General features: G+C 30.4%; 1 protein-coding gene across 5 annotated transcripts in view; it reads right to left on the bottom strand.

Annotated features, from left to right (window-relative positions):
- LOC111685989 overlaps positions 1-25,528 on the bottom strand; it is a 102,985-nt gene that overhangs the window by 50,718 nt on the left and 26,739 nt on the right. For all 5 annotated transcript variants that reach the window (XM_023448274.2, XM_046945638.1, XM_046945639.1 and 2 more), the window contains exons 2-5: positions 21,623-23,522; positions 4,888-5,740; positions 1,591-1,784; positions 57-1,412 (exon numbers count right to left, since the gene is read on the bottom strand). In XM_023448274.2, the coding sequence (XP_023304042.2) occupies positions 57-1,412; positions 1,591-1,784; positions 4,888-5,740; positions 21,623-22,826 (3,607 nt within the window). In that variant the 5' untranslated portion in view covers positions 22,827-23,522. The remainder of the gene's footprint in view (positions 1-56; positions 1,413-1,590; positions 1,785-4,887; positions 5,741-21,622; positions 23,523-25,528) is intronic.

The raw sequence follows: 25,528 nt of genomic DNA, 5'->3' as shown, positions 1-25,528 counted from the left end.
ATATTAGTTTTAAAATAACATTTAAAATTAAGAGAAACTTATTAAATCATACTTACTGGTATATTGAAATATTAAACCATCACTCCAGCGAAAGTCACCCTCATAACTTTTATCCGAACCACCAACCCAATAGGCATTTTGATCGGTATAACCGGGACTATTAAGCAACAACTCGTTGATGGTCTGTTGCTGTTGCTCATTACGCACCGATACCAAATGACCTCCCAATTTGGAGCAATGTTTCTCGGCCTCATGCCAGTTCATGGAGAGTTCAATGGCTGCTATGCAAAATTGCTCCATAGCAATCCAACCGAAGGCACAATTTGAGACAATATTAGTTAATGGTCTTGCTTGATAAGACAAATAAATAGCGGGCATTAAAGGTCTATTTATTTGCTGTTCTGACAACGTTCTACTCTCCTCTCGGTTATGCTCTTTACTAGTTGAGCCAGCACGAAAAAGATGTACACTTAAGGTATTACTAGAGGATTCCAAAATAAAGCCACGCATATGTTTGGTATTATTGACACAATGTGACCACTTGGAATGATCATTTTCAAACACCTTTATCACTACACCTACACAATTGGCCGTGCCCGAAAAGGCCATTTGCAGATTAGCCTTAGTGGCTGCCAAAAATCCAAAAGAATCCAAGCCTAGACTAGCAAAAGCTTTATGCTCCCCCAATAACTTACGATTATTTGTTGCATTCATATCGGGCAGTTTATAAAATGGCATTAATGACGACGAAAACGAAGAATAAGCACCAAAATTATTACCACTATTTACAGTTAAATTTATCACTTGTGCATCTACTGTAGTCCCCTGACTCGTAAAGATCGTATACAATTCCTCCTCCTGTACAGCATCGCCCACACCAATATCCGACATTAAGGTCGGCATGGGCAAAATATCGCTGTCATTATTGGTCACCATACGCAGCAGTACACGATTCCCATATGGCAGATGTATACGAAAGTAACACTCTAAGGTGTCTTTCATACTTGGTCGTATATAAAATTCACCACTTCCATTACTTGTATTTACATTATAACAATAATCGACTAATTTATAACTTAAGCTAAACATAGGATTCCTATAGAATTGCACGGAGGCCTCATCATCCTCAACATTAAAATGATAGACACGATCGGTGGCCTCTAATTCTTCGAGTTTGCCACATAATACCTTATGATCGCTAAAGCGTACATAACCTCCACTGGCACAGGGTACATTGAGTCGTTGTAGCTCTACGAGCATGCCTGGTGGTGGTTGATTGGGTTCGGAGGCCTCGTTTTTATTGTTGAGATGTTTATAGGAGGGAAAATGTACTGTACAATCTATGCAGTATAAAGGCAGAATGGTATAGTCCAAAGTACCCATAGAAGTTTCACGTAATATTAAATGGCAGTCTAGCGGAAGAAATAGAAAAGTTTTTTTTATTTAAAAGAATTCAATATAAGAATGGAATACCCCATATATGCTTTAAAATATCTCTTTTAACAATTTTCTCCCCATAACCATTCACCTTTTTCTTTTTTTTTGCTGTTGTTATTGTTATTTTTGACAACTACACAGATTTGCACTTACCTTTGCGTATTTTAAATTGAAAAGTTTTTCTATATACCACTATTTTTTGTGCTTCATCGACATTTGTTGCACTGGCACTACGATGACCCATATTGTCACTAGCATTTAACCAGACATTATTACTGGAATACGAGCTGTTACTGTTACTGTTGCTACGCAAGTTGTTCGTTTTGAATTTCAAGCGAAAAAACACTCTGAAATGGTGAAAAAATGAAATGGATAGAATAAAATTATTTAGAAACAACTTGAAACTAGACCAGAAAGAAAGGTGAGTAAAAAATTTTGTTAAAGAATTTGTTTTATTTTGTTTTAAAAAAGTTTTTAGAAAAAATCTAAAATGAAGAAACTGTTTGTAAAATGTAAATTGTTTTTCATGGAAAGGATATTTGAGATTGCTTAAACGTAATCTTACAAAAAAGGAGTAAATAATCCCTTATAATGCAATTTTCGTAAATATCTTATGCAAAGGACGTAATGTAAAAATCTGATAGGTAAACAAATTTACTACGTTTTATAAGTCTATGCGATAAACGCTGGTGTTCTAGGGCCCAAAAATGTATCTGCAAATCTTAAGATGAAAGTGGTCAGATAATCAGCCTGTAATAGCCTATTTGTTTAGTATAGAATAGAAGTGATAACGTTTTATGGAGCTATAGAACAAAAGAATCTCACGAAGATAGGAGCCATATTATCCTTACTGTGCACAGTTATCATTTTGTTTACATCATTTGACATACATGGGGATATAAGTCCCAAATTGATTTCTTATATCTTATGACAGATAAAGTAGGCATTTCATTTTAAAGTTTAAGATAATTTGTAAATATTAACCAATATTTCTACCTATAAATATTGATTACTGCTACCTTAAACCCTTCCTCCAGAGAAACTATTGTTTCGTCATCTCAAAAAATTCGGGACTGGAGGGAAGTCGTTCTCTACGAAGCCTAACGAACGAGTAGGGGGAGCTATTTTCATTCGAGAATTTGGAATCAGGATTACTTTTAGAATTGGCAATGACTGTAGACCAATCCAGGCTGAATTATCGGCCATAAAAAGAACTGCAAACTGGCTTTGGTATCATATGATATCGAATAGAGATGTCATAATCTTTACCGACAGTCTAGCTTCAATTAAGTCCCCGACAGCTGTATATTCTACATCAGTCCAGGAATGCCGGACATCCTTAAATAGGATGGCGGGACATTAAAACGTCGTACTTGAATCGGTATGTGAACACGGAAACTTTACAGGTAACGGTATTGCTGACAAGGTTGGTTCGCAGTTGCCCGACTCGAACACACACAAAGCATCCTGGATTACCTTACAACAACTATTGAAGAGGTTGTCAAGATGAGAAAGAAGAGGAAACAATCGAACATCTTCTCTATTACTGTCCTGCTTTGCAGGACATCTGACTTTGATATCTGGCACATCGATTTCTGAAGGACATCTCAGATTTGTTAGGGATAAAAATACGCCTTCATTAGGTATTGTGGTTGGTTTGACAAAAAATCTCCAACCAGCACTGATCAGAATCTCTTTCGAGTCCAAGACTCTTTCCTCTTAATCTCTCGCTGTCAATCTAAATCTCAATCTTTCAGCATCTACTGCTACTATTAAAACCTCTAATCCATCTTCAACTTTATATCCGCACCCTGAACTACCAACGAACCAATGCTTGATAGGAGTAGTTCTTTAACCGTGGATAGTTAAAGCTTAGATACTTTTTGACACTACCTGTGGACCACCAGTATTACTAGAGCTTTGGTCATAATATAATTTATCACGTTTGGGAACATTCCTAATACACAACATTGTCTATGTAATTAATTAAGAACAATAATCCAAAGTAGTAGATTTTAATATTTTTCTAGATTTTAATATGCATAGTTACTATCTAGTTGTTGATATATTTCAGATTTAAAAACTCTTGATGAAGTGATGAAGTATTTACGTTAATGATGCAAGACTTTCCAAGGTCTTGAGGTAATTGAAGGGATATCTTTATCAGCTTTGGGAATATGAATGACTTTGACCTTTCTCCAATTTATCGGAACATGGTTAACAGGCTGAACCTGAATATATTTTGAGGACATGGAGTTCACCATACATGCTTCTAAGGTATAAGTGGTACCACGAGTACTTTTTCAACTATTGAAACATATGTATATATATATGTATTAGCACTTACAACCGAATGGCTCATAATGTCATCAATGTATACTGGATACATTGGAAGGATCTACAGAATCATCGTTTACCGGACACAGATCATGTAGGAAACTTTAAAATGCTAATCCCGTAGGAATCTGTTGCTACAGAGATTGACGCACAAAGTGGGCCTGAGGTTCTGTATTAAAATCCTGGCAACAGAAATATAATTACAACACCAACATCAAGGCAGAACATCATATGGGTATCAGATAACATGGAAGTATTCGGTTACGAAAGATCGAATATAAGCTATGTAGTTAACCTCCTCAATATAAGCAAGTCTGAGGTTAGTATGATGTTACGTATTCTGAGCGGATACACTGGATTGAGCATGTATAGAGGAACACTTTTTTTAATTTTCAGGTTTTTGCCTAAATTATATATGTACATATTTTGGGAGTGATATTCTTTCGGATATAACATCCCTTACGAACACATATTAGAAAATTCTTAGGAAACTGTATATTATAAATTCAGCTGTATTTCTTCAGATTTTATGTAGAAACCTGCTCCTATCAATCTAATCTAGGGCTGCTTTTGTACCTTGTAAAATCTTGGCCAAAACAACATCAAGTAAGTTCTGGTGATCAAGAAACGGCTGCTGAAAAAAGAAAACGGATCACAATAACTCAGAAACTCTTATATGAAGCAAAATGAGTGAAATATGGCCGACAAGTCATATCCAGAGATTTCGAATGTTGTATTCAACAGAACATCATCATGAAAATAACTCATTTAATAGTAGAAGAAAATCATTTTTAAAAGAGAGCACTAAACAATAGAAAATTAATTGTATAATGATGACTTGAAATCAGAAACACTGCTGTAGCATTTAAGACACTTTCGCACGCACACACACGCACACCCATTTACTATCCAATAACTGTCCAAGGCACAATTAATATTAATTTCAAATTTCAAACTAATTGAAGACAAATTGGAATTGTACATGTTGTGTTCAAAGCGACAGCATTAAATGTTTCAATGTGTATTAAGTATGTGTGTATAAGTATTGAAGTGTAATGAGTAGTATTGCTTGTATTGTTATAGAAATGTTTAAACTATAGTAGTAGTACATACCTAAACTCAATGGTGTCGTCTTGCTCACAAAGCTCATTTACCAACCATAAACCCAGGGATTCAGTACTAATGCCGCCAGCAGTATTAGTATTGCTTTTTGTTTTACCCTGCCATTTATTTTCCGATGAACAGATATTTGTTGTATTTTCAATCTCGGCTGATTTTCTGCGTTTTTTCTTAGTAGCTGTGGATGTGGAGGAGGAGGAGGAGGATGTAGCTACATTATCTACATAATGCCATTTATTGCTGTTGTTGTTGCTGTAGTTTGTGTCATGTTGTTGTTTTTGTCGTTGTCTTAGCTTAAAGCCATTTTTTGTTGCTTTATAAAAACCATTTGATGGTATATTGTCAACATTTTCTTCTACTTCAAGAGATTCCTTCTTTGCAACATCGTCATCACCAACACCATCAACTTCTTGCCCATTTTGTGTTTCTTCGTCAGACATAGCATTAGTATTATATAAGTTTTTTGTTAACGCTTGAGCGTTTGTATGTTTGGGTGTATTGACGCTGTTTTTCATTTGCCAATTCCCCGTATGCTGAGATGTGGCGAACCATGAAATTGGCAACTTGTTGCCTAAGTTTTCACTACTGCTGCCACCGTTACTAACATCATCCCTACCGTCACCATTAGAATCGTTGGCATCATCACTCGTTCCACTATCATTGTTTGTTACAAAACTACCACGTTCTTGGGAACTTAAAAGCGAAACAGTATCAACAAAAAAATCTCCTGTGTATTGGCGGATTGTTGGATTTTGCATTTCTGGTGTTACTGCTGATGATGAAGCTGACGTTGTGTAAGATGATTGCAATGGCTCCGTTAATGTTGGTAAACTTGTTGTAAGTCGTACTGGAAAAATGCACGTGCAGTTGCGGGGAAAAAATGTAAAGAAAGGAAAACAAAATTTCAACTTTAATAACATTTTAATGAAATTATATTTTAAAATAAAAATAAATGTAATTTTTAGTTTCCCCTTTTTGTAATCTCAGGGGTTTAAGTTCTTTAGTGGGTCAGTGAGATGTAAAAAACCGAGACATAATTGAAATCTTTTCAATTTTATTGAAATGTAAAATGTCTGCAATTGAATTTAAATTAAGCTTAAGCATTTAAAAAGGATAATTTTATGAGTATAAATATTTCGCAGCAAAAACTAGGTAATGACTTTTAATCGTTATTACTTGACTATTTAAATACTTTTTAATGAGTTCTACTACGTCTTGATTATATAGAAGTAGTTTAATAAGGTCTTACTAATATTGTGTTATATAATTACTTTCTAATTTAGGAGCTCTTTTTAGGGTTGTTATTGAAATAAAACTTATTTCATTAATCGAGGAAAATTTTTTGTTTTTCTTCGAATGAATAAAAAATTTTCAATTTAGAATAAAGAATAATTCGAAAAAATTTTGTCGAATAATCGAATAAAATTTTAATGTTACTTTTTACCCATATTTCATTATAATATTAAATTACCTTAATTTTTTGTAAAACGAATACTAAATCAAAAGATTTGTTATTATTGAAACAAATATTTAACTACTTTTTGCAATTTAAAAAAAAATTATATTATGCAATGTTAAAAGTAGAATGCTTCCTGTTTTAGAAGTGATTGCATGGAATTGTTAAATGCTTGCAATAAATAAAACAGATAGTTCCTACAGCAAGACATACATGATACAACCGCTGATACAATGTGAGAAGTTTGTTTACGAAATTGTAAAGTGTGTAGGATTGCTCTAAGAAGTTGTGAGTTAGTTGTACAAAAGATCAAAATATTTTAATAATTCTGCATGTTTTACAAACGGGCCACAACATAAAAATGCTTGTCGTACAACATTATTCTATTTTATTTTTAATTTTGTGATGACCGCAGAGCAAGTTACATAGTGTGTGCGTAAAAAAACAATAAAATAGATAAGATAAGAATAATTTTACAATTAAAAGTATTTAAATGCAATAGTACCACCTTCATTAAAAAAATTGATTTAAGTATAAAATAAAGTTGTATTAAGAGGTTGTTTTCAACATTGTAACATGTGTGTGTGTAATATTTGCAACTTACAACCAATTTGTTGAAAAGGTCGCATCGTGCTTTACATGCTTAAGATAACTGTTTATGTAGAATTTAATTTCTAATTTCTGGTAGGTAGGATCGATTATTGACCGATCCTCATAAAATTTTACAAAAACATTTTGGTTACTTAAAATTTTTTACATAATTTTATTGTCATTCGCACATTTAATAGCCAGTTTTGTCCTTTATATTAATTTTCTGAAGGAAACCTTATATGGGCGCTAGGTTAAATCGTAGACAGTTATTGTCCATTTTCAGGACCAGATAATAAAGTATTTGTTAAAGATTTCTAGCTCGTCTTATCGTATTTTAACAGACCGGCCTGACGTTTTAGAATCTAATGAGAATCTAACATTTCGATGTGTTACAAACGGAATGACAAACACAATACGTCCTATTTTGATGAAATGCACACATATTTCTCTAAACATCGTATACGTATATCGTTTTAAAAGCCTCAGCTTATACTTTTAAATCTACTGAATAATTTCAAATAGGTTGAGATTGAACTATGTTACTTACTTTTAAGTGCACTAATGTACGGTATCCCGTTTTTACCTGTATCTAAAGATTTTGGAGGTGTTTGGCAAGTTTTAATTATTTTATAAAATTTGTAGCAATTTAACTTCTTACATGGTAATGCGAGTTTTTGCTGGGTATATTTAAACCTGGACAAGACAAAAAGAAATTGCGATTCTTAATATTCTAATAGAGGGCTAATGGAAAGATTTTGATGTTCTATATATGACCTATACAATCACAGAACTATTGAATAGTGAATTAAGGTCAAGTGATCCCAGTTATGGTTATGTTAGATGTCTTCGTTATACCACAATTGTCTTGGCTAACGAAGATGTTCTGATTAAAAATTTAGACTTTAGAATTTAGAATTTCATTTTAATATTTCTATGTTCATACATTTATTTGGTAATGGTAACGACTTATAATTGTAACCACTTATTATAATACTTTTATATGTTTTAATTACTTAAATAAGTAAAGTACTTAAATAACCTCTTATTAATAACGTTTTATATAAATACCTTATAATTCTTAAGTCAGCTTCTGCGTAAAGATAAAGAAGTTGTTTACATATCTTTCACACGATTTACATTGAATGATTTTCCTAATTACTTGTAAGCGATTGTGTGTAAATACTTGCCTTTAAGTAAGTTAATTTTAGCATTTTGCAAGGTAATGACAGTTTTTACTGGGTTATCCTTTCGTTTGCAATATTTCACTATATAATTTACCGAACCTATAAAATATATATATATATATATATATATATATATATTATATATATATATATATATATTATATATATATATATATATATATATTATATATATATATATATATATATATTCTGGATCCTTATAGATATTAGTTCCTTAAAGCTTCAAATAACTTTGCAATACAACTATTTTGCTATACAGCAGTTGATTAAATAAACAATTCCAAAATATATATAACTGCTGTTTAGCTATATTGTTGACTTTTTCAAACAAAATTTTATTATTTAAATTTTAATTAAATTGTGTCAAGCCATTTTAATAACATTAATAAGTAAATGATTTGTCCTTTCTCTAATTTAACACAAATGCAAAAAAAAAAATACTTTCATAGACAAATTTATTATATTTCAATTTAATAAATCAAATTGAAAATAATATAAATTAACTCAAAAATCAAATGCCATTTGTGAAATAGCCACTTATAAAGATTAAATATAGATTTAACATTTAAACATTTCAATAAACAGACACAGACACTCAAATGCACAAATAGAAAGTAAAGTTTATTTAAAAAAATATATAAAAATATAAATACATTATTTGTGTGTTTGTTTGTGTTCAATTAACCTTATAAATTAAAATTGATTTTTAGTAGGATTAAAAAAATTAAAGAAGAACACTGTACAGACATATAGAATGTGAATACTTGGTTATACATAGATTTTTAAAATAACTCATACAAATACTAAAGAATTTTTAATTGGAAGCTTTATGTACATATACATACATATGTATATATATCAAAATCAAAACTTAACATTAATCTTACACAATATTTTAAAAAATTTGTCGGTTTCAGTTTACTGATAAATCACAACTTCAAGATCGAATGATGGTTAGAAATTTACTATAGAATCATAACATTTGCTAAAAAAAATTCTTATTTATAACAAATTATACAACTAAGTAATCTATGAAAAAATTATTACATAAATATTATTTTAACAGAAAATTTATATATTCTTTAATTTTTTATTTAAATAACATTGTTCCTTCCATCATCTGTTACCCTATTTGATGATAGTTAACAAGTAATAACTTTTATTTTTTTTCAGTTATACATTTAGTTATTTATTTAAAAAAATAAAAATAAAAAAATAAATAATTCTTTCTTAATTTAACCTATAATTCAAATCAAATTGTCTATTTGTTGTGCCTTTAAAAATATTTTTATAAGCAATAAACACAAACGCAAGCAACTATAATGTTATGTGAGAAACAAACACAAATAAAGTCAATAAAATCGAATAGCACTTGAAGAATTGAATTTTAAACAATAAAAATAAACAACAACAAAAATCGTAAATAGGATTATGGAAATTGCCTGCGAGAAAAAAACTCCAAGAGGATGGATGTAAATATATTTACAATATTTTCTTGATGGTATTTACCAGGCATGGAAAATTGAAATAACTTAGGTTTAAGAGTGCCGAATTAATATTCCTACGCTATGGACTATAGATTAGACTATAGACTAGAATATAGACTAGAATGTATACTAGATTATAGACTAGACTGTAGACTAGACTATAGACCAGACTATAGATAAGATTATAGACTAGACTACAGACTAGACTTTAGACTAGACTATAGACTAGACTGTTGACTAGACTGTAGACTTCACTGTAGACTAGACTATAGACTAGACTATAGACTAGACTATATACTAGACTATAGACTAGACTATAGACTAGACTATAGGCCAGACTATAGACTAGACTATAGGCTAGACTATAGACTAGACTATAGACTAGACTAGACTATAGGCTAGACTATAGACTAGAATTTAGGCTAGACTATAAACTAGACTAGACTATAGGCTAGACTATAGACTAGAATTTAGGCTAGACTATAAACTAGACTATAGACTAGACTATAGACTAGACTATAGACTAGACTATAGATTAGACTATAGACTAGACTATAGACTAGACTATAGACTAGACTATAGACTAGACTATAGACTAGACTATAGACTAGACTATAGGTTAGACTATAGACTAGACTATAGCCTAGACTATAGACTAGACTATAGCCTAGACTATAGACTAGACTAGACTAGAGTATAGATAAGATTATAGAGAAGACTATAGAGTAGACTATAGACTAGACTATAGACTAGACTATAGACTAGACTATAGACTAGACTATAGACTAGACTATAGACTAGACTATAGACTAGACTATAGACTAGACTATAGACTAGACTATAGACTAGACTATAGACTAGACTATAGACTAGACTATAGACTAGACTATAGACTAGACTATAGACTAGACTATAGACTAGACTATAGACTAGACTATAGACTAGACTATAGACTAGACTATAGACTAGACTATAGACTAGACTATAGACTAGACTATAGACTAGACTATAGACTAGACTATAGACTAGACTATAGACTAGACTATAGACTAGACTATAGACTAGACTATAGACTAGACTATAGACTAGACTATAGACTAGACTATAGACTAGACTATAGACTAGACTATAGACTAGACTATAGACTAGACTATAGACTAGACTATAGACTAGACTATAGACTAGACTATAGACTAGACTATAGACTAGACTATAGACTAGACTATAGACTAGACTATAGACTAGACTATAGACTAGACTATAGACTAGACTATAGACTAGACTATAGACTAGACTATAGACTAGACTATAGACTAGACTATAGACTAGACTATAGACTAGACTATAGACTAGACTATAGACTAGACTATAGACTAGACTATAGACTAGACTATAGACTAGACTATAGACTAGACTATAGACTAGACTATAGACTAGACTATAGACTAGACTATAGACTAGACTATAGACTAGACTATAGACTAGACTATAGACTAGACTATAGACTAGACTATAGACTAGACTATAGACTAGACTATAGACTAGACTATAGACTAGACTATAGACTAGACTATAGACTAGACTATAGACTAGACTATAGACTAGACTATAGACTAGACTATAGACTAGACTATAGACTAGACTATAGACTAGACTATAGACTAGACTATAGACTAGACTATAGACTAGACTATAGACTAGACTATAGACTAGACTATAGACTAGACTATAGACTAGACTATAGACTAGACTATAGACTAGACTATAGACTAGACTATAGACTAGACTATAGACTAGACTATAGACTAGACTATAGACTAGACTATAGACTAGACTATAGACTAGACTATAGACTAGACTATAGACTAGACTATAGACTAGACTATAGACTAGACTATAGACTAGACTATAGACTAGACTATAGACTAGACTATAGACTAGACTATAGACTAGACTATAGACTAGACTATAGACTAGACTATAGACTAGACTATAGACTAGACTATAGACTAGACTATAGACTAGACTATAGACTAGACTATAGACTAGACTATAGACTAGACTATAGACTAGACTATAGACTAGACTATAGACTAGACTATAGACTAGACTATAGACTAGACTATAGACTAGACTATAGACTAGACTATAGACTAGACTATAGACTAGACTATAGACTAGACTATAGACTAGACTATAGACTAGACTATAGACTAGACTATAGACTAGACTATAGACTAGACTATAGACTAGACTATAGACTAGACTATAGACTAGACTATAGACTAGACTATAGACTAGACTATAGACTAGACTATAGACTAGACTATAGACTAGACTATAGACTAGACTATAGACTAGACTATAGACTAGACTATAGACTAGACTATAGACTAGACTATAGACTAGACTATAGACTAGACTATAGACTAGACTATAGACTAGACTATAGACTAGACTATAGACTAGACTATAGACTAGACTATAGACTAGACTATAGACTAGACTATAGACTAGACTATAGACTAGACTATAGACTAGACTATAGACTAGACTATAGACTAGACTATAGACTAGACTATAGACTAGACTATAGACTAGACTATAGACTAGACTTAGACTAGACTATAGACTAGACTATAGACTAGACTATAGACTAGACTATAGACTAGACTATAGACTAGACTATAGACTAGACTATAGACTAGACTATAGACTAGACTATAGACTAGACTATAGACTAGACTATAGACTAGACTATAGACTAGACTATAGACTAGACTATAGACTAGACTATAGACTAGACTATAGACTAGACTATAGACTAGACTATAGACTAGACTATAGACTAGACTATAGACTAGACTATAGACTAGACTATAGACTAGACTATAGACTAGACTATAGACTAGACTATAGACTAGACTATAGACTAGACTATAGACTAGACTATAGACTAGACTATAGACTAGACTAGACTATAGACTAGACTATAGAGTACTATGTGAACTATTGATAAAACTTTTATATGTTTTTCCATGCCTGGTACTTACTGTATGTAGAAATACATATAAACATTATAGAGCTCGTACACAGATACTTAATGATTGTTTATGTGTGTGTTGTTGTTACCCTGCAGTTTAGATGACTTTTTCTTGGTTGCAAAACTATACTATTGACTATTCTATAGGCTAGTCTATTGACTATTCTTTAGATTAGTCCATTGACTATTCTATAGACTAGTCCATTGACTATTCCATAGACTAGTCTATTGACTATTCTATAGACTAGTCTATTGACTATTCTAAAAACTGGTCTATTGACTATTCTATAGGCTAGTCTATTGACTATTCTATAGACCAGTTTATTGACTGTTCTATAGAATAGTTCATTGACTATTCTATAGACCAGTCTATTGACTATTCTATAGACTAGTCTATTGACTATTCTACATACTATTCTATAGAAAAGTCTACTGACTATTCTATAGAATAGTCTATTGACTACTCTATTGAATATTCTTTAGACTAGTCTATTGACTATTCTACATTGTCATATGATCAAAAAATATCAAATAAATTGCGACAATATATTGCTGGGCACATTAGAGTAATCTTTGAATAGACAATGGAAAAACACTTTAAAATAGCCAAGAGTAAATACACCAGGAAGAAATTCTATCAGACATCCCAAAAAATAAAATACAATTGATTTTTGTAGACTTAAGGACCTTGTTGTTTTATTTATAACTTAACCTTTGAAATGTATATAACTTTGAGAATGTATAAACAACTTTGGAATAGAATTTATACAATTTGTAAATATTCTTATGACATGTCTAAAATAGAGAAAATATTTTCAATATATATTATAGAGATACAAAAAAACTGATGTTATCTAGTGCTTAGAAATGTATTGAAAATGCTTTTCAATTATCAAAATAATTGTATTTTGGAAATGTTGAACCGATCATTGAAATGTTAACATTAAATAACAAATTACTAATTTGCTTGATCTTTACAGGTTTCTTTCCTTCCAAATGTTCAATATATTTAGCATTGTTTTTGCTAAGTGTATTAAATATTTACGTATTACAAATGCAATAACAACATGTATGAATTATTGAGAATTGTCACTTTTACACTTATCATTTTAATATGTTGAAAAAAAACTACATATATCTATAATATATTCCATTGTAAACACACTTACAAAGTAATATTCTCTTGTATACAACAAACAATGTCAATCTGATGTCAATCAACAGCTGTCAATTTACCATAAAAAAGCCTTTAAAAAGTCATCAAGTTCAAAGTGAGCAAAAAAAGCAAGAAGAAGAACACAGCACAGTGAAAAACGAGAAGAGGTTAATTACATTTGTAATACATCATGCTAATCGACAATTTTCGAATTTAGAAATTTTTTAGTGTTTGGCACTAATTGAGTGTTAGTGTCAATTGGGAATATGCAACAAATGTTGCAATAAAATGCTTTGTAACAAAATTCTAATTTTCCAAATATAAAGCTAGAGAGAAAATTTAATGATTATATGTAAATATGTATGTGGTTCTATCAAAGTGTTGGTGTGTAAATGTTTTAAAATTGTGGGTGTTGAAATTTTCTTAAAAATCTTATAAGCCTAATGAAAAAAGTTTTCTTTTTTCATTTGTCAAATCCTTGAGCAATTACTAAAATGAGAAATAAATGGAACGAAGCGTAAAGAAAATGAAAAACTACTTTAGTTTTAAAGTAAATTCAACCTTGTAGACAGAAATCTTAACCAATTGTTGTTTGAGGAATTAATAAGTGAAAATTATTGAGAGATGGTTTGAAGGATAGGGAGGGCCGATGAATTATTATAATAAAACTCGTATTTATGATCAATTAGTTGTAAAACCCAACACATTTGAAACTATAGACTGTTTTACAGACTTGTCGATTGACTATTCTATATTCTTGACTATTGACTAGGCTATTGGTTATTGTTTTGACTACTCTATATGTTAATATATTGACTATTAAAGGCACTAAATAATTGAATTCTACAGACTAGACTATTGAATATTATATGGCATATTCTGTAGACTATTCAATAGACTTTTGACTATTCTACAGACTAGTCTATTGACTATTCTACAGACTAGTCAATTGACTATTCTACAGACTAGTCAATTGACTATTCTATAGACTAGTCAATTGACTTTTCTATAGACTATTCTATTGACTATTATATAGACTAATCTATTGACTATTATATAGACTAGTCTATTGACTATTCTATAGACTAGTCTATTGACTATTCTATAGACTAGTCTATTGACTATTCTATAGACTAGTCTATTGACTATTCTATAGACTAGTCTATTGACTATTCTATAGACTAGTCTATTGACTATTCTATAGACTAGTCTATTGACTATTCTATAGACTAGTCTATTGACTATTCTATAGACTAGTCTATTGACTATTCTATAGACTAGTCTATTGACTATTCTATAGACTAGTCTATTGACTATTCTATAGACTAGTCTATTGACTATTCTATAGACTAGTCTATTGACTATTCTATAGACTAGTCTATTGACTATTCTATAGACTAGTCTATTGACTATTCTATAGACTAGTCTATTGACTATTCTATAGACTAGTCTATTGACTATTCTATAGACTAGTCTACTGACTATTATATAGACTATTCTATTGACTATTCTATAGACTAGTCAATCGACTATTCTATAGACTAGTCTATTGACTATTCTATTGACTAGACTATTGACTATTCTATAGACTAGCCTATTGACTATTCTATAGACTAGTCTATTGACTATTCTATAGACTAGTCTATTGACTATTCTATAGACTAGTATATTGACTATTCTATAGACTAGTATATTGACTATTCTATAGACTAGTATATTGACTATTCTATAGACTAGTATATTGACTATTCTATAGACTAGTCTATTGACTATTCTATAGACTAGTCTTTTGACTATTCTATAGACTAATCTATTGACTATTCTATAGACTAGTCTATTGACTATTTTATAGACCAGTCTATTGACTATTCTATATACTTGTCTATTGACTACTGCTATACTTTTATAGAAACTACATTTTTGACTATTTAGAGACTTTTCTATCCAAATCGGACTATTGACTAAACTATAATCTATTCTGCATACTAGCCTTTTCATACCCTACTCTATTGACTACATATTATGTACACTAGTTAGCTGTTCTACAGACTATTCTTTAGACAAGACAGTTGACTTTTCGAATGTAAACTCTATAATTGTAGCTGATATTGTAGAGGCCACAACAAAAGCTATAACATGACTACAACTGATAACGTTAGAGAGTTTTTATTATAGACTTTTTTTAGACTAAACTACAATCAAAAAAACACTAGTACTCAGTTAACTTTTCCTAATTTGAAACATTTACCAAAAGGCCCTTAACTATTTTCGCAGCATTTAACCGAAGCTCTTACCATTAAATACACGAAACGGCAAAGAAGTGCCAAACTTTCACATTTTTTTCTTTGCCTCAAAAAAAGATCCTTCACTCTCAATTGCAATTTACACTTTTATGCAGCGTCAGAGTTTTAAAACAAAAAACTAAAAGTTTTATAAAATTTTCACCAGAAAAAATGTAAATCGCATGGCATACTAATGAGTTTTTGGTGGTCGTGTTAGTAAAACATTTACCAAAACGCCTGCCAATATGCTTTAATATTTATGTATGTGTGTAAATGTGTATGCGTGTGAGAGCTTGTTGCAAAGTAATAAATGTTTGACGTACCTATAATGTTTTTTGTGGCTTTCTCTTTTTGTTGATGTGAGTATTGCAAATACCCAGCAAACTCATTAACATTCTGTACGATAATAATGATGTACATACATATATTTAAAGTTTTAAATGAATGCATTAAAATTTCTTAAAATTTGTTTTAGCTAGAAATTTAGTACATTTTTTAAATTAAGAATAAATAAAAAGTGAAGTGATTAAAATCATTTGTGATCAAAAATGCTATCGTATTGAAAAAAAAAATACGATGAATAATAACATCAGCCGGTTTGGAGTTATCCTTTTACTCACATAAACATTTATTTATCTTTATGTTAGTATATACATTTCCGCTCACAACATCAATAGCACAAAACAGACACATTGGCAGCTTTAATACCAATTGTTAACACTTGATATTTAAAATCCATTTAACAATGATTGTATTACTATTGCTTTTATTGTTGAGCTACAGCACTTATTGAATTTTATTCTTCTGTTTGAATTGCATTTTAACATAAAATGTCAGTAAATTAACACTTTCCAACATACTTATGCAATTTTCTTTTCTTTTTTCTTACAGTCATTAAAATAAATTTTCAATTTTAAATTGTTTCCTTCTTTTTGCTCTTGGTTTTAGCTGAAATACTAGAAGTTGTAAGAAAGAAAAAAAATAAGGAAGAAACAAAATTGCATTAAATATTTGCACTACATTAAAGTGGTACTTTGTTGTATAAGGAATATAATTTTGTTTATGTCTTCCTTGTTTTTAATATGTTAAAAAAGAATGTATATATGTACATAAGGGCGGCTTCTTTGTATGGAGTAAAAGTATTGTAGCGAAAATTAAAGCTTGGTTCATTTTAAATTAACATTTCTCAATGTCATAACAGTGCATAGCGCTTTTGAAAATGTTTATCATTTAAACCATCTAAAGAAATATTGATTTGAGAATAATTAGGGCCAAAAGAAAAAAAATCATTTATGGCAACAACATCCATTTAGAGGACACCCTAATATAAATATGTATATATTTTTGCAAATTTTTGTCGTTAAGTATCATAAAAGAGATTTTATGTCTGATATAAATTGATAATATTGGCTTTAGCTGCATGTGGATAACAGCCAAAACTTGAATTTTGTTTTTTTTAAGAATATAATTTAATGTGAGTTGGAACAGAAGTCATTTTTTTCTGTTCTTTTTCGCTTAGGGTAAGATGTATAAAGTTTTAGATAAAATTTTCGATTATATTATACCCTACACCACTATAGTGGTGTGTTGATGTTTGTAATACCCAAAAATATTGGTTCTAGACAAATCTCAGAATGACTTTCTGAGTTTAAGTATTTAGCTATGTCCGTCTGTCTGTCTGTGTGCCCATGAAAAGTTTGTGCGCACGCTACAATTTTCAATACAATTTGATTAAATTTGGCACATACTCGTTCAAGGACGAAAGCTATTGAAAATGATTGAAATCGGTGCAATATTTTGCCTAGCCCCCATACAACCGTACCCCCGAATCGGGCCTTTATTCTCATAATTACGTTATATGTTCTATTATGTAAACAAAAATTTGCAAAACTTAGTTTTAAAGAACGATAAATAACACTACTAATGTTTATGGTAATCCTGCCTCATTTGACCCTAGCCCCCATGAACAGTTCCCTTCAGAAAATGTCTTAAAGATCAAAATTCACTTATACTTTCTAATAAAACGAAATCTACATGAATAACTTTGAAGTAGACGTAAAATCCTCCGGGGGTGTAGGGTAACATATGGTCGGCAATGTCCGACTATAAATTCATACTTGTTTAATATGCTGACTGGTGAAGGGTATCATATAGTCGGCAATGTCCAACTATACATTCATACTTGTTTAAATTCCAAAACACTTTTTCTTAGATATATTAAATATGTTTTTAATGAATGCTTTATTTTAATAAGCGGTTATCTTGCGTGCATTTTTGCTGTGTACGTATGGATAATATATACACGATAAGATAAATATTACTTATACGCCTTCAAAATGGAAATATAAAGGGAAAATCTTATATTTCGAAAAAAAAAGAAATATAAGATTTAAGCGCAATTTTTATAAAGGTAGTGGAGTCAATTAAGCTATGCCCGTCTGTGTGCATTTATAGCCTTTATAGTTGTCTGTATTTCTGGCTGTTTGTATGTCCGTCTGTCTGTGGTTCGATCTGTAAGTTTCGAAAACAAAAACTTTAAACATTTTGTCATTTCGAAAAGAACTTTTTCGTTGTATCTGTACTTCTTTTTTGAATTTTAAATAAAATAATTCGAACTGTCTGTTTTTTAAATCATTATTGATACCTCCTTGGAAGCAGATTTGTAAGGCAGAGAGCAGTTACTACTGCATACATTTGTTATGAAAGATTACATGATTATTGTATGGGATTCCTAGCGTAGAGGATCTGTTTAGGAATTAAAAATGTTCATATTTCACAATGTTGAATTTGTGCTGATTTCACAGAATTGGTAATATTTTTCGACGAAGAACATGGTTTCAAAAAAAGAAATATACAAAAATTAAGTAATTTTAGAGCTGTTGGGAAGCAAAATTGTACATCACAAACAAAAATTGCTGAATATATGGCATCCAAAATCAGTTTTATTAAGCAATCATTTAAAGATGCAATTGAGCAAGCAGTTAGTGATGCAGTAGTTATATGAACTAGTCTATTGCACAATTCATTCAGTGATATTGACTAGTAGAGTAGTTTGTTGAACATGCGTTTTAACAAGTCTTTTGAATATCCTGTAAGAAATCTATTGATCAGTCTTTTAACTAGACTATTGACAAGTCTTTCAAATAGTCTATTGACTAGAGCCAATATAGTACCAAGAGGGAGAAATAAGAGAGTGGATGGAGGTAACAGAAACTGATATATAAGTTTTTATATTCTATAATATAATCAATATTTTAACGGCTCATCGAATGAAGCAATTTTTATTTTTTTTCTATAAGTCAAAAATTTTAAGGGCAATAAGTGGAATTAAATTTTTCAAAAATAAGTTTTAATTGTGGAAGAAAAGCATTCAATATAAAAAATTAAGACTTTCTTAACATATTTTATACAAGTTCTTTCTATGAATAAATTTAATTCAAAAGTTATTCAAAGTTTAGAATTTTTTCACAAAATTTTAATCGACTGCTTACACCGTCCGACAATAAGAGAACAAATTCGTTAGACAAGAACCGCATACGTTTGATACTATAAATTTAAGGGAAAAAATCTGCGTTTTTAGTTTTTCATTTCGTGATCCTTTGTTTTTTCAAACGGACTTCAAAGTTTTAAAAAGTACATTTTTCAAAAAACATTTTAAAATACTTTTACTTATCAAACAATGTCAAATTTGATGAAACAAGAAGAATTGGAAAATATTTTGTATTATTTTTTTTTATACTGTTAGGATGAAAATCTGTCAAAAATGTCTTTTAAAATTCGTATCATTAAAAATCTATTAAAATTTTCAATATTATTTTTTCAAAAAAATGTTTAAAGATTTTTATACATCTTTTGATCCTGACAGAATAAACTTAAAATAACACAAAATATTTTACAACTCTTTTTGTTAGCTTGACATCAAATTTGCCATTGTTTGATCATATTATATATTTTTTGAGAAATGTACTTTTCAAATCTTTGAAGTCCCTTTGAAAGGACACAGGATCACTAAATGAAAAACCAAAAATGCAGATTTTTTATCTTATATTTATAGCTTCAGACGTATATCATCCGATTTGTGTCTAATTTTGAGTGTCTGATGGTGTTATAAATTTTCTGCTATATTCATAAATTTTGTTTATAGAAAAAAAACTTTATTAAAATTTATCTTAAAGACTTTTTACAATTTGTTGTGATAAGGCCATTCAAATTTATTTTAATACCCACCATCAAAAAATATTATTTTTGTCATTTCGTATGTAATATATCGAAATATTGGTCGTAGAATTATAAAGGTATATATACTCTTTGTCCTTATTAAATTCTAACACGATCTAGCCGTGTCCGTCCATCTGTCTATTTAAACCTCGATAGGGTCCACACGGAAAAAGCTAGATAGTTTATATTTTCCACAAATATTCACTGTATATAAGGTTTGAAAATTGGCCATAACGGTCCACGTTTTCGGATAGCCCTCTCATAAGTGGACCCCCGAAAACAGCATTAACGGGCAAATATTTTTAAAAGTTCTAGTATATCTATGAAATTCAATATAAATAACTTTCATATGACCCAAAATCTTCCTACCAAATTTCATGAGTATCGGTGGTTAACTGACCCTACCCCCATATAAGGTCCCCTTCAGAAAATGACTTAAACGCTCATTACTGGCTTAAAAATACGATTTTAGCGATTAAAAATATGATATAAATTAGTTTTTTACCAGCCGAAAACTCTCTACCAAATTATATGTGGATCGGTCTAAAATTGACTCTATATGATCTCTTGCAGGAAATTACTCTAACGCTCATAAGTGGCGATTATAGCGATGAAATTTGACATAAGTAAATCTATTATGATTCCTCTCTCCACCGAATTTTATGAGGATCGATTCATAGTTGATCCCCACTTAATGCTCATTACTGGCTTAAAAGTACGAGTATGAGATGAGAATTCTTTTTATGTCATACGATTTGATATTGGGCACAACCGAATATAATATTCTCGCTTGTTATTTAAAACGAACTGAAGACCAATATTCATATGTACATATGCACGTATACATGATAATTATTTGAATAGATATGACTCATACGTCCCGCAAAATGTTATTATTTAAAAAAAATAAATTTTATTTTTTGAAATCAAAATTAAAAAGATAACGAATAGTGTAGATTTAAAACATACTTTTTATGTTAAAAAGTACTATGTATATATTTGTTTTTTTTTTTAAGAGGCAAGTGAATTCTAATGCATTAAAAATATGTGTGTTTATCTTTACACCTTTTTTCTACTAAATTAAAAGAAAATTACAAAAAGCTCCGCACATCATTACCCATTTGCTGCACAATTAAATTTGTATTAGCTCTTTAAGTAAATAATACCACAAATGGGAAATGAATAGATTTTAGAGCCGAGTAAAAATGTTCAGTTATACCTGACTGCAATTTATATTATTACATTTTTCTTTTGTCTAAATGAAAAATACCACAAGTACTTTTCTACTTACTTTTATACAGTAAACCGCAGTTGATGCCAAATGCAGTTGAGGCATCAAAGACATCATGATAAAGTTGCAATTGGATTTTAAAGCCGTGCAATAATGGTGGCAATGACTGTGATTGGGAGGAGGAAGAGGTGTTCGAGGCGTTTGTAACGCTGTCATTATTATTATTATCATCATCATCATCAACTTCAATCACAGTAGCATCATTGAGAAAATCATTGAGATCTGAATGACAAGATGAGTACGATGTTGAGGAAGATGAAGAGGAGGTGGAGGAGGATGAAGATGATGATGATGCTGTTGTTGACGATGACGATGACACTGATGAGCTGGAGGCAGGCATGGGAGAAAACAATGATGTTGAAGATGTTTCCATATTGCCATTCTTATATTGTGCATGTGTTTGAGTTGATATGGCGGGTATTGTTTTCGTATGTTGACGTAACTTTTCATGTGTGCTGGCGGGTAAATCAATATTTTTCTGTAGTGTCAACTGTTCCAGTTCGTCCACCATCTCCACTTGTTCTTTGACATTGTTCTCCTTAAGCGTAATTGTTGATTCCCCGTTATTTGTTGGATAATTATATGTGGTTTCATCATTGTTCTGTTTCTGTTGGTTATTATCTAAAGAACTACGATAATTGTTTTCATTTGTTAATTGAAAATTAATTGCATCTTCTAAACGAGATGATGTTTCAGTGGCCACTGGAAAAGTGGTTATTTCATCATAAGCATTTTTTACATTTTTATTTTGTTGTTGTTGAAGATGTTCATTGTCACCTTTATTGGCCTCATCATTATTATGAACATTGAATTTTGTGTTTGTTGCTAAATGTCGGTAAGAGTCATTAAGTGATTCAGTATCACTAGACTTTACTTCCGGTTCGTTGTTGTTGTTATTGTGGTTTAGTTGTAAATCGTTTTTGTGGTTAATTTCTATTTGCTGTTGTTGACTTTGTATATATGCTGTTGCAGCATTAGTTGTAGCAACATGTTCGTTATTTACATGTACATTGTTGTTGTTGATGTTGTTGCTGGTGTTATTGTCTAATATATCTTCGTCGTTTGTTGTTCTGTTTGGGTTTATTGCGAAATCTACAGGTGGTCCTGGTGAACGTCCTGGCGCAGGGTCACTGTTCATATGTCCCACTACTGTCTGTATTGCGTAGAGCCCAAAAACTAAAAGGCAAATGACTAATTTCCTCATTATCACTACAACAGCTGCAGTTTGTTGTTGCTGGCGATGGTATTATTGTAATGTCAAACGGATGCCAATACGGATACTGAAAGCTTTCAACAAAATGTTCTAGTAACGAGACGTTTCGTTTACCTTGTCTTGCTGCAGTGACTACTGTGGGTGGTGGTAGTGATGGTGGTAGTGCTAAAGGTGGCGGTAATGGTGGTAGTTGTAAAGTTTTGAATAGGATTTCCATAGACCTTCTTTTTTCGGGATAGAGGAAGATAGAGGTATTAAATCGTAATAATAATTTGTTTTTCACAAAACAGAAGAATTTCGTTTGTTATTATAATAGTTTTTATTGCACAAATTTGTATTTGTTTTTGTGTTTTTGTTTATGTAAGTATTTCTCTTGTTGTTGTAACTGCTGCTGTTGATTTACTTTTAGTTTCATTTAGCAGTTTTTCTCCTAGTTGTAGTTGTTGTAGTCTTTTATGCAATTGTTTGTTTTTTATTCTTATTGTTCTTTTAGTGATTCGTTTTGTTTTTCTGGTTTCTCTTGTTGTACTTGTTGTAGCTTTAGTGGGTGTATGAATTGCTCTTATCTCTATTGTTGTTGTCATTATTTATTCCTCAATAGTTGTTGTTTTTTTCTTATAATTTAATTTTTTTTTGTTCTTCTTGTTGTCGTTGCACTTAATTGAAGCACTTTTTCTTGGAGCTTATCTGAAATTAAAGAAAATTGTAGAGAAGAGATAAAATTAATCCACATTGTAAATATCAAGAGCTTTTTAAACTTTAAAAATTAAAAGATTTTAATTTTTACATAATTTTTTTTTGCATTCCCAAGCATTATATGTCATCAAAAAAGATGTTAACCTTGTGTTTAAATTGTTTTACAAAATTATTTTAAAAGGTTACCTACTCATATAAGACCAAATAAATCTTTTACATTTCACAACTATTTCCTCTCTAATTCATTTCTTTATTCTTGCCACTTAAAAGAAAGCAAAAACAACAAACATTTTCAAATTGTCCTTGATTTAAGCAACACTTCATTAGTTGCAATGTATTCTTGCTGCTGCAGCTTTGAGGAAAAACTTAGCATGAACAAAATGCGAAAAAAATCAACAATAATTATATGGTCAACCACCCACCACCACTCTTTATGATGATAATGATGACTACTCGTGTTCACAAGTAGAATGAAAACAATAATTTTTGTAAAAATATTTTCAAATGTTTTTTATGCTTAATTAAATTTAGCAGCCGCAGCAGTAAGAACATTTCAAGTGTAGTGCAATTAAGCAAAAGTAAAATTATAAATATTTTTATTGCTTATAAGTTTTGCTTTATTTTTGCCCATTTTAATATTAGAGGCCAAAAGCGAAAAATATTTGTTTAATAAGAGAAAGAAAATAAAATTAAACAATGTTGCTTGTTTGCAGTTAGTCAGTAATTTAAGGACACTTAAGAGAAAGTTACATATTTAACCTTAATTTTTTTATGGATGTTTGACTTATTGGAAGTAATTCCATTTGATAGAAATACAAATTTTTATTACTTTTTTATGGTTTACATATACGGTTGTGGCATGCAAATTAGCTTCAGAGTTGTAGTTAGGTGGAAACATTGGCATTAAGAAAAATAAAATCTAAGGTATAAAAGTAACGAATACACCATTTTAATTTAGAGAAAAAAATCAGACCGTAGTCTAGACTAGACTAAAAACAGGATAACAGTTTAGACTATAGACTAGACTATAGACTAGACTATAGACTAGACTATAGACTAGACTATAGACTAGACTATAGACTAGACTATAGACTAGACTATAGACTAGACTATAGACTAGACTATAGACTAGACTATAGACTAGACTATAGACTAGACTATAGACTAGACTATAGACTAGACTATAGACTAGACTATAGACTAGACTATAGACTAGACTATAGACTAGACTATAGACTAGACTATAGACTAGACTTACTAGATTATAGACTATAGATTAGACTGTAGACTAGATTATTAACTGGAGTAAAGAGTGGACTATAGACTAGACTATAGGCTTGAATATAAATTAGACCGTAGACTAGACTGTAGATTACACTATAAACTAGACTATGGACTAGATTGTGTTGACTTGACTATAGACTATAGAATCTAACGTTAAATTGTAGAATTGATTAAAGACATAACTTTAGTCAAGACTATAGACTAGAGTATAGAATGTCTTTCATCATTAGGGCTATAGGCTTGTAATCTTTTTTGTAAATAAATAATTAAATATTGACCCACTGTACGTGTTAGTAAACAAATTTTTTATGACAAACACTGTGTTAAACTTGTTACAAAACATTGTTTTATACTTTTTTTTAAGAAAAAAAGCAAAAAATTTACTATGAGTGATTATATGTTCTTACTTTATAATATAAACTCATAATCATAAAATTTTATATGTCTTTAGATGACTCCCAAAAGTGTAAGAAATTTTTTCTGTTTGTCAGATATTTAAAGAAAAAATGCGAATATAAAAACCAAAGAAAAAAGTTATTACCATGATTGATGCACTTGTTTGGTGGCGTGATAAAAATTTTTAAAAATATTTTACATAAAAATACAAATTTTATTTGTTCCTTGCAACAAGGGGTGTGAGTTTTTGTTATAAATGATTTCACGTATTATTGTTATTAATCTTTGTATCTATGTATTGCTGTTTTCTTTTTTGT

Source organism: Lucilia cuprina, chromosome 3 (genome assembly GCF_022045245.1).
Source record: "Lucilia cuprina isolate Lc7/37 chromosome 3, ASM2204524v1, whole genome shotgun sequence".
In the NCBI taxonomy this organism is placed as follows: domain Eukaryota; kingdom Metazoa; phylum Arthropoda; class Insecta; order Diptera; family Calliphoridae; genus Lucilia; species Lucilia cuprina.
The sequence above is the reverse complement of the archived record's forward strand: the minus strand, read 5'-3'. Positions and strand labels throughout refer to the sequence as shown.